This window comes from Brachyhypopomus gauderio, chromosome 2, assembly GCF_052324685.1.
Source record: "Brachyhypopomus gauderio isolate BG-103 chromosome 2, BGAUD_0.2, whole genome shotgun sequence".
NCBI classification, from domain to species: domain Eukaryota; kingdom Metazoa; phylum Chordata; class Actinopteri; order Gymnotiformes; family Hypopomidae; genus Brachyhypopomus; species Brachyhypopomus gauderio.
Genome location: NC_135212.1, coordinates 35722842 through 35733639, shown reverse-complemented (window position 1 = coordinate 35733639; position 10798 = coordinate 35722842). Strand labels below are relative to the sequence as shown.

At 43.4% G+C, this 10798-nt stretch overlaps 1 protein-coding gene across 1 annotated transcript; it reads left to right on the top strand.

Moving 5' to 3' along the window:
- The first annotated feature begins 3334 nt into the window (after positions 1-3334).
- LOC143501382 (extracellular calcium-sensing receptor-like) lies at positions 3335-10466 on the top strand. Its single transcript, XM_076994989.1, has 7 exons — positions 3335-4045; positions 5594-5868; positions 5948-6239; positions 6422-7222; positions 7371-7601; positions 8155-8278; positions 8623-10466. The coding sequence occupies exons 2-7, from the start codon at positions 5651-5653 to the stop codon at positions 9519-9521; spliced, it is 2565 nt and encodes an 854-aa protein (XP_076851104.1). The 5' UTR covers positions 3335-4045; positions 5594-5650; the 3' UTR covers positions 9522-10466.
- Positions 10467-10798: the final 332 nt, after the last annotated feature.

Here is a 10798-nt window from a genome sequence, read left to right as displayed (position 1 = left end):
TGAGTGCAGGCCAGCGGGGAAGTGGGGAGGGGGGATAACCGGGCCCCAGCACGGAACGAGCAAACCGTGCCTAGTGTGAGTACGCCCTAAGTGGAAGTCCGACAATTTTTGAACATGTAGATATTAAATACTGCAACCGTATTCCTATTGAAGAGACTGAAAACAACAGATAAAAGAAAATGAAACAACACTCTCAGTAAAAGAACAATAAAATGTAAACAACACAGATGTATCAACAGAAAAAGACTTAAGCTTCCTAAGAAAATACATACGTTGCTGACCTTTTTTTAAAATAGTCTCTGTGTTGTCTTTGAATTTTAATTTATCATCAAGAATTGTCCCCAAGTATTTGTAAGTGCTAACTTTCTCTACTGCTCGTCCGTTTATATAGGTATCAGAATTCACAGGTGGCAACTTGGAAAAATCAATAATCATCTCCTTGGTTTTCGAGACATTCATCACTAAGTATGAACGAACACACCAATCTATAAACTCCTGCAAAGCTGGACCATGATCCTGATATTCACCAGAGAGCAGAGACAACAGAACTGTATCATCTGCAAATTTTATAATGTACTGATTTTCATGACCACTTCTACAGATATCAGTGTATAGGATGAATAATAAAGGGGATAATACGCACCCTTGAGGTGAACCAGTAGAAGTATACATAATATCTGAGAGGGTTCCATTTACAAGTACTCTCTGTGACCTCTTGGTCAAGAAGTCCATAATCCAGTGTATTAGCCCATACTCTAATCTAAAGGAATATAAAAGTTTCTCAGCTAATAAAAAAGGCTGTAAAGTATTAAATGCAGAAGAAAAGTCCACAAATAGAATTCTTGCTCTCGTCTTAGGTCCTTCAAGATGTCTATGAAGTACATCCAGCAAAAATAATTTAGAATCATCTACTCCCCTTCCGGGTCGATATGTAAACTGTAGAGGATCTAAATTATCTTGAGTAAGTTTAAGAATATGAGATTTGAAACACTGAGAAACACTAGCTATATCAATATTAATGTTAAAATTAAGATTAAGAGGTTGCCTAGAACTAAAACCTTGCCCCATGTTAGCCTCCCAATCTAATTTGCCTGGAATATCCCTTTCAAACCTGTCACGTTGAGGACCCCGGCCCCTCCCTTTTGGGCGTGTGTTTACGTTGTCCACGTGTCATCGTCTGTGTCTGTGGTTCTTCGTGGTTGTGGTTATGTCTTGTGATAATCTGTCTCACCTGTGACTCGTCTCGTAATCACGTGGGGCTAATGTGGTTTATCTATTTAATGTGCGCTCGCACAGTGTCCTGTGCTCGTCGTTGTCTAATGTTTACACGTTCCGTGTCTGTTTACATGTGCCACGTGCGCTATTTCGCAATATTTGTAAAAATAAAAGGTGACGTATGTCGCAGCAAGGGATTCTGTGTCTCGTCCTTCGCTCCACCCTGTACGTCACAAAACCTAGTAAAAAATGAGTTAAATGAATCAGGCAAACAATCTTCAGCAACTCCCTCAACTGAAACTCTTCTGACAGGGACTCCAGATGAGTTTACTGATGCCATGTTCTTTATTCCTTGCCAAGCAGAATGAAGATTCCCTAATTTAAATGTATGTTCAATTTTGTTTTTGTAAGCTAGCTTTGCACGTCTGATAGCAGCTTTGAATTCTTTATTAACCTCTTTCTTCTCAAGTTCTGTGCCTGTATAAAATATTTACTTTTTCTTCTTTATAATAATTTTTAAATCTTTTAAATGGGAATAGAGATAAAGATGGAAATGTTGTCTGGTGAGGAGAGTGTCTTGGGAAGGTGGAAGGAGTATTTTGAGGAACTGATTAATCAAGAGAATGAAAGGGAAAGAAGGTTAGAAGAGGTAGAGGAAGTGGATAGGAATCAGGAAGTGCCCCAGCTGAGCAAGGAGGAGTAAGGGCTGCAATTCAGAGAATGAAGTGTGGTAAGGCAGTTGGATCGGATGATATTCCAGTGGAGGCATGGAAATGTTTGGGAGAGACAGCAGTGGAGTTTTTCACTGGATTATTTAACAGAATCTTGGAAGGTCAGAAGATGCCTGAGGAGTGGAGACAAAGCATAATGGTGCTGATTTTCAAGAATAAGGGCGGCGTTCAGAGCTGAAGTAATTACAGGGGAATAAAGTTGATCAGTCACAGCCTGAAAATCTGGGAAAGAGTAGTGGAAGCTAGGCTAGAGGAGAGGTAGAGATCTGTGAGCAGCAGTATGGTTTCATGCCAGCTAAGTGCATCACAGATGCTATGTTTGCTTTGAGAGTGTTAATGGAGAAGTATAGGGAAGGACAGAAGGAGTTACAGTACATTGTGTGTTTGTTGACTTGGAGAAAGCTTATGATAAAGTAACGAGACAGGAGCTGTGGTATTGTATGAGGAAGTCAGGAGTAGCAGAAAAGTATGTGAGGGTGGTGCAGGATATGTATGAGAACAGTGTGACAGCAGTGAGATGTGCGGTAGGAATGACAGGGGTAGGACTACATCAGGGATCAGGTCCAGTTACAAGGAGTTGATTTGGTGAAAGTTGATGAGTTTACCTACTTAGGGTCGAGGGTACAGAGTAACGGAGGAAGTGAAAGAGAGGTAAAGAAGAGAGTGCAGGCAGGGTGGTGTGGATGGCATAAAATGTCTGGGTTGATCTGTGATAGAAGGGTGTCGGCTAGAATGAAAGGAAAGATCTATAGGACAGTAGTGAGACCTGCTATGTTATATGGACTGGAGACAGTGCCACTGACAAAGAGACAGGTGAGGGAGATGGAGGTGTCTGAGTTGAAGATGTTGAGATTCTCATTTGGAGTGACGAGGAAGGATAGGATCAGAAATGAGTTTATTAGAGGATCAGCATGTTTTGGAGATAAAGTTAGAGAAGCGAGATTGAGATGGTTTGGACATGTACAGAGGAGTGAGGAGAGGTATATTGGTAGGAGGGTCTTGAGGATGGAACTTCCAGGCAAGAGGAGGAGCGGTAGACCTAAGAGGAGGTTTATGGATGCAGTGGTAGAGGATATGAGAGTGGCTGGTGTGTCAGTGGAGGACACTCAGGACAGGGCCAGATGGAGGAGTTTGATCCGCTGTGGCAACCCCTAAACGGGAATTGCCGAAAGAAGCAAACCATGCTTATGGTTTCTATTCCCAGTCATAACAGTGAATGCGCTATTCAGTATATACTGGAAGACAGGGGACCTGAACCACTGAGTGAAGCACTTAACCTTAAAATAAGTCATTCTGGACTGACCCTCCGAGTATTACAGCAGAAAAATATGAGCTCGGAATGTGAATGAATGAAGGGTAAATCAATTTTCCAGCCGATTTCCAGGAAGTTTTGTTTAGTTTATTTTTGGAAGAGAATGCTCTGACGTTAATATACCACAGACCAACGGAAACATACCCAAACTAGCTTTTCCTGACACACACACCCAGATCAGCATTCAAACAGCTGATGGAACCTTTTAGTGAGAGATGAGCACTGACTTGCCTGTCAGAGGTAACCTGCATGGCATTTTGATTATTTCATACTTCCATTAGCGTTACTGTACGCTGACAGCCCAATTAAATACTTTTGGAATTAATGGAATTATGGAACAACTGACGTTTGGAAGAAAGACCCTGAAAATCCACCTTTTTAGCTCCATTGAAATTCCTAAAAGTCTGAACCTCACACCCATCCTTTTTCCCATGCTAGGGGGGAGCTGGCTTCTCCCACCTGGGCAGGTCACCACTAACTACCCCTACTGCACCCACTATACTGTACTCACAAAATTTCCACTGAAAAAAAATTGCTGTATTTCAGTAGACAGGCATGGTTTATTTTTAAACATGGAGTATAAGAAAGAAAACAGAATGAACATCATCAAAATGATAATCGGTCTGTTAGAAAATTGTGACATGGGATAAACAATGTGACAAACATACACCAACTTCACTGTGATATGCAGAAAACGAGCAGGAGATGTGCAGGGCATGTCAACTCCTGAAGCTGGAACCTGGAACTCGTTGCACAGGGTTTTACAGCATTACCTACTGCTGCGTAGGTGAGTCACAACCATCAGATTATTAATGGAACAGGTCACTCAGAGCACTGGCTTGGCTAACAGTGAATAGATGAAAGCCAGTGATGAACACTTAAGACTTGGCATAATTGTAAATAGCCGAGTGTTGTTTCATTTTATACACTACAAGTCAAACATTTGGAGACACTTGACTAAATGCATGCTCTTAATATTGAAAAAGGCATTTTAATCTAATGGATTATGCTTACAAAAATAATTGTGGAAAGATGTTATATATGAACTGATGGAAAAGCATCATAGGTGGCTGTGTAATGTCTGCAGCGAGAGAAGGACGTGAAGATGCATAGCAGGTTCGTTGCCTAGCAGACGTTTATTTACGAGTAACAGCACTTCACGCTGACAAACACATACACGCAACAACACAACCAACAACTGAACAACTAAAGACGAGACACGTGTTTATATACACAAAGCATAATGGGAAACAACACATCACCCTAACAAGAGACAGGTGACATGAATGAAGGTCAATGGCACACACAGACACACGGAAGTACATACAAGGACATAACCGGACTAAACTGCATGCAGACACGCCCCCAAAAGGGAGGAATCTGGGTCTGGCTATCCGGGCAAGAGTCCAGGCTGTGAGGATCCATAAGCTCATTTTCAGCCTTTTCACTCCAGAGCTGGGAATCAGTCTCAGAAGTCTACCCTGTCTCTCAATGGGAGGTCTGCCCAGCCAGCAGTGCATGATTAGACAATACTGCAGCCAAACAATAGCAAAAAAAATTTCATTAGCTTTTTTGGGACTAACGAGTCTATCAAAACTTCCTGTTCCCTTGCCTTTGTATCAATAAATAGAAGACAAGTAGTGTCATCTACTATTTCCCTTCTTTTTTAACTCTGTCTAATTGCTTAAAAATAAAAGCTCAAAGTGGTATAACATGCTGTGATGTGAGTGGATTTGCATGCATCAAAAGGAAGAGCTATTGTGAAGAGAAAATAAATTATTCTCTAGGAAAACAGAATAATTAACCCTGGTGTTACAGTGATGCCTTTATTTAGTTTTTCCTGTTTTCCCACTGGTCTCAGATCAGATGGTACTATTTCCGAAAGTGCACAACCTTCATATACATTAAGGTTTAAATGTGTTGACTTGATGCATAAATCTCATCAACTATATTATCTCACCAACTAGAGTATATACAGTAATCTCACCAAATATAAAATCTCCACACCAAACACAAGGGTCAGAAACACACACAAAGATAATGCGAAATTCACACAACAATGCATAATTCACACAACTTTAGAAATGAATTAATTTCAGTACTATATTAGCTATTTTATTTATTCAATTCTTTAATTTTCATTTTGTATTCATAATGCGAACTCAATTGCTGCCATGTAATACGATTTAATTAAAATGAACACACTGTTGTTTCTGTAGATTGGAAAATGACTCCAGGTCCATGTGGACCTCCAATTACACCAAATCATGTTTTGCTCTGGGCAAATTTACCTCTACTAAACAGGAGCTCCTTCTCACTCTCTCTCTCTTTGCAGGAGGTGAAACCCTGCACTCCTCTTCCTTTCTCTCACTCCATCTCTCTCTGGTGAGCTATGGCCGTGACTGCATGGCTGTGGGCACTGGAGCTCCTGGCTGTGATGGTCTGGGTGCACTGTGTGGAGCCTTCATGCACTCTGCAGAGCAGGTCCAACTCTGGGACCCTGTACAAAGAAGGTGATGTGATCATTGGGGGTCTGTTCCCTGTTCATTTTAATGCTCCTGAACCTGACCACAGCTTTACACACAGAGCACAGAGAGGCCATTGTCAAGGGTGAGTACAGCATAACTTTCCTACTAAGATTACCTATCTTTATGTCTCTGTTTAAAATGTCTTTCTGTTTCTGGTTCAGGGCTGACCTTCGGTCTTACCGCTGGCTTCTTACCATGATCTTCACTGTGGAGGAAATCAACAGAGACCCAGCCCTGCTTCCCAACCTCACTCTGGGCTACCTGGCTGCAGACAGCTGCCTGTCTGAGGGCAGCACCCTCAGTGCTGCGCTGGCGATGGTGACGGGGCAGGAGGAGGCAGTGTCTGGAGAACAGTGCATCAGTGCTCCCAGTGTGCCCGTCATCATTGGGGATGCCCGCTCTGCTGCTTCCATAGTGTTGGCTGATACGCTGGGTGTTTTTGACATCCCCCTGGTAAATAACAAATTACAAACGTATCTCATTTATAAAATAAATTACTTTTTACCTCAGTGAATTTCTGCATTTTAAATGTTCAGATCATTCTTGCCATGAGAGGCATACTCTGGTGATCCAGACTGATGAAATATGATTTCTCCATGTCTTTGCTCTTCTTTCTCTGTGCTACATGTCTCCAGGTTAGTTATTTAGCTTCCTGCGCATGTCTCAGTGACCGCTCAAGGTTCCCTACCTTCCTACGCACTGTTCCCAGTGATGCATTCCAGACTAAGGCCATTGCCCGTCTGCTGAGCCTCATGGGTTGGTCTTGGATTGGCGTTATCTCCGGGGATGATGCATATGGGAGAAGTGGTGTACAGCTGTTGCTGAAAGAACTGGACCATTCGAGCATGTGCATTGAATACCTGGAGGTCATCCCCAAATCCGCACCACAGAGCAGACTTAAACATATTGTAGAGAGAATCCAGAGCTCCAAGGCCAAGGTGGTGGTCACGTTCGCCATTGGCCCAGATGTGGAGGTTTTGCTGGGGGAAGTGGCAAAGCAGAACCTGAGTGACAGGCAGTGGATCGCCACCTCTGCCTGGAGCACCTCCAGTCATCATGTCGCTGTGAGTGCTGTCTGCCTGACAGGCACCCTTGGCTTTGCCCTGAGGAGGGTTGATATCCAGGGTCTGGACTCCTATCTCACTCAGCTGTACCCGGAGAAGCACCTACAGGATTCACTGGTACAGAATGTTTTGGAGGAAGTGTTTGGTTGCAGACCTGGGGAGCAAACACAGACTGGAGCTTCGGTGCCACAGTGCACAGGCTTGGAGAAAGGGGAAGGACAGGGGGAGGTTTATTCTGATATCAACTATAATGTGTATAAGGCCGTGTACGCTATTGCATATGCTGTTCAGGACATGCTGGCCTGCAAGCCTGGGCAAGGACCATTTGAGGATGGGGAATGTCCTGAAATTAAATCAATAAGACCTAAACAGGTAAAGAAGAATGCCTGCCCTCAGGTTTATGTTTTCCTAAATATTTAGATCTATGTTTGATATAAATACAGTCAAAAAACTAAGTCACAATCCAGATGAGTTGTTATCTCTTCCGGGGGTAAATTGTAATGTAAATATTTGATGGCAGCTTCTGCACTACCTGAAGTCAGTAAAATTCACAACACCAGTGGGTGAGCTGGTCTATTTTGATAAAAACGGGGATCCAGCAGCATCATATGACATCATTAACTGGCACTTAGGATCAAAAGGAAAGATGGAATTTATCAAGGTCGGACAATTTGATGCAACAAGAGGACCAGAACCGGACTTCCAATTGGACCTCAAGAAAGTGGTGTGGGGAGGGAGCCACAGTGACGAGGTAAGAATGCTGCGGCTGGATCTCTGCAATTCGTTTCCAGTTAAAGACTGAGGTTAGGGTAAAAGCTAAAAACATTTCTAAGATAAAATAAACATGAGACCGATTTAAGTTCAGACAAGCTGTTGTGTCATTGTGAGTGGTGATATTAACATTTTTCACATATCCTGAGGGAGCAGAGGAACTGTGGTGTGTGTTTGAGTCAGAATGCAACAGAAGAAGAACTGTTTGCACTGAACTGCCTTACCCACAACTTAGAGCCAGTATATGGGGGTATTGTTTGCATGTGTATCCACAGCACCTAATTATCCTCTCGGAAGGGAAGATTGAGAGCTTCCTCATGCAGACTGTCTGTCTGTGGGAGAGATATGCCATAGTTATTGTTCTGTTTATGAATGTTTAGCTATCTTGCACATGAAAAAGAAACATGATAATCTTAATTTATAGCAAGGCCCTGAAGCCAGAGAAAGAGATCCATCCCATTCTCCTTTCCTCCGGTGGCTGCACATATGCGTATTTGGACTGCTTGATGGAGATTTCTCCCTCTGCTCTTCAGGTGCCGGTGTCTGTGTGCAGTGAGAGCTGTCCCCCGGGCACCAGGAAGGCTGTGCAGAAAGGAAAGCCCATTTGCTGCTATGACTGTGTACCATGTGCAACGGGAGAGATTAGCAATGTTACTGGTACTGTTCAACTAACTTGAAAACACATTAATTGTTTAATGCTGAGAATCTGGGTTGCATGTTTGCCTGCTGCTTCATATATTTAAACTTCATATATTTAAAATATTTAAAATGACCTCACTCCACACATAAGTTAAAATGAAGTTACTTATTTACTAGCTGATAAAACATTAGTGATTTAATTGTGCTGGAAATTGTGAAAACAAGCAAAAGCTAAGGTGTTGTAAACATCCACCACTAAACATCACATACATGCAGCCAGATTCATTTAAGAGAGTTACAATTCAACTGTCATGTTCCTCTTCTTTATAATTTAAATTCAGTAGTTTTACATTTCTCTCCAGACTCCACAGAGTGCAGCAAGTGCCCAGAACGGTTCTGGTCCAACGCTGATCGGACGGACTGTGTGCCAATGCTAGTGGAGTTTTTGTCATTTCAAGATAATATGGGCATCATCCTCTCAGTTCTGTCTGTATCTGGAGCAACTCTCACTGGGACCATTCTGGCTGCCTTCTTGCATCATCGGGACACACCCCTGGTCCGCGCCAACAACTCAGAGCTGAGCTTCCTGCTACTGCTGTCACTCAAACTCTGCTTCCTGTGTGCACTGGCTTTCATTGGCCGACCTGCACCTTGGTCCTGTATGTTGCGTCATACGCTGTTTGGGATCAGCTTCGTGGTGTGTCTGGCCTGTGTGCTCAGTAAGACAGTAGTTGTCCTGGTTGCCTTCAGATCAACTTTACCGGGTTCCAGTGTCATGCGATACTTCGGCCCTGTTCAGCAAAGGGTTGGAATCCTGCTCTGTACACTGGTGCAGGTGGTGGTCTGTGTGCTGTGGCTGGTGTTAGCACCTCCTGTACCTACAGAAAGTGCAGGAGGGGAGCTCGGCGCTCGGGTGGTGTTGCTCTGTGCAGTGGGCTCAGTGGCAGGCTTCTCCCTTGTGCTGGGCTACATTGGCTTGCTGTCTGCTGTCTGCTTTCTTCTGGCTTTCTTCGCACGGAAACTTCCAGACAACTTCAACGAGGCAAAATTCATCACCTTCAGTATGCTGATCTTTTGTGCTGTGTGGATCGCCTTTGTTCCAGCGTATGTCAGCTCTCCGGGGAAGTACACAGTGGCAGTGGAGGTGTTTGCCATCCTGGCCTCCAGTTATGGACTTCTGCTGTGTATTTTTGCCCCAAAATGTTACATTATTCTGCTCAGACCTGAGAAAAATCTAAAAAAGAACATTATGGTCAAATAACAACACAAAGAACGACATGATGGCCAAATAACACACTTTATTGTCCCATTTGTTGGGGAGTTATGGAGATCTGTAAATGGATACAACTGAAGGCATGACGGTTTCTTTAAATATATCTTCAAAATATCACAAAACTGTGCCATTTATTCATTATTCAAAAGGGGTTCTATCATTATGATACAATACCATCAGTTCTTGATAAGAAAATATTAATCCAAAGCTTTCCAATATTAAAACAATAAGACAAAGGTGTGTAAACAGACATTTTATGAAATAAATAACATTATATTGTTGCATCAGTTTATTCTGGTATGAATTCTTCAATAATAAGTGCTAAATGATGCAAGGGACTGAATAAACTCTAACCCTGCACTCCCTTTGGGAAGACCCCCCCTAACATGTGCACAAACAAAACAAATGGAACGCTCTGCAAGAGCCTGCAGTGTGGGAGGGGCTGGTTTCTCATGACCTCCCTCCCCACAGACTGTCATCCAAAACACACCAAGCAGGCACTGCACAAACACTCCTCTTGTCCTATTGTCCCTGGCAGACATAGACTAAACACCTCCGCACTGCAACGATCTGATAGTGTGACTATTCAGCCCCACTTCAGAGTGTGCTGAGGGTTATCAGAAGTCACTCTGGTCCTGAGTGTCTCACAGTCATTCCCGACAGTGATTGTGACCAGCAAAGCTGAACAAAGGCCTCAAGTGAAGTCCCCTTGAATGGCCTGGTTGTTGCCTATGCTTAGAGTATCTGTGGTGGAAGATGGCTTAAGTGTGGAGGGAGTCTCTGCTGCAGCTTGAGTTAGTGCAGTGTTTCTCAAAGTGTGGGGCACGCCCCACTAGTGGGTATTGCAGGTGGTGCGCAAGCAATTGGAAAAAAAGAACCTTTTTAAGTCGTTTTAATGCCTGTTCGTTTTGCATAAACCCCGGATGTTTAAAATGTCTACGGAACAGTGTGAACCAGGGCTAGATTCGGCCCTTTAATGAATTTGTACCGGCCCCCCGGTCAACAAATTACGTTCGCCAACCCCCAACCCCCCCCCCCCCCCCCCCGTCAACAAATCACGATTGCCACCCACCATTTGTATTTTATTACCATTTTGCTTGGGTGATATGAGACAGGTGGGGCATGGAATTACCTCTTCTTCTGAGGTGGGGAATGAGAAAAAGTTTGAGAACCACTGAGTTAGTGGGACGTGGGAGAGATGAACACTGAGAAGAGGTTCCTGACTAGCCGACGGGTAAAGCACAGATAAGGCATGTATGTGAAAT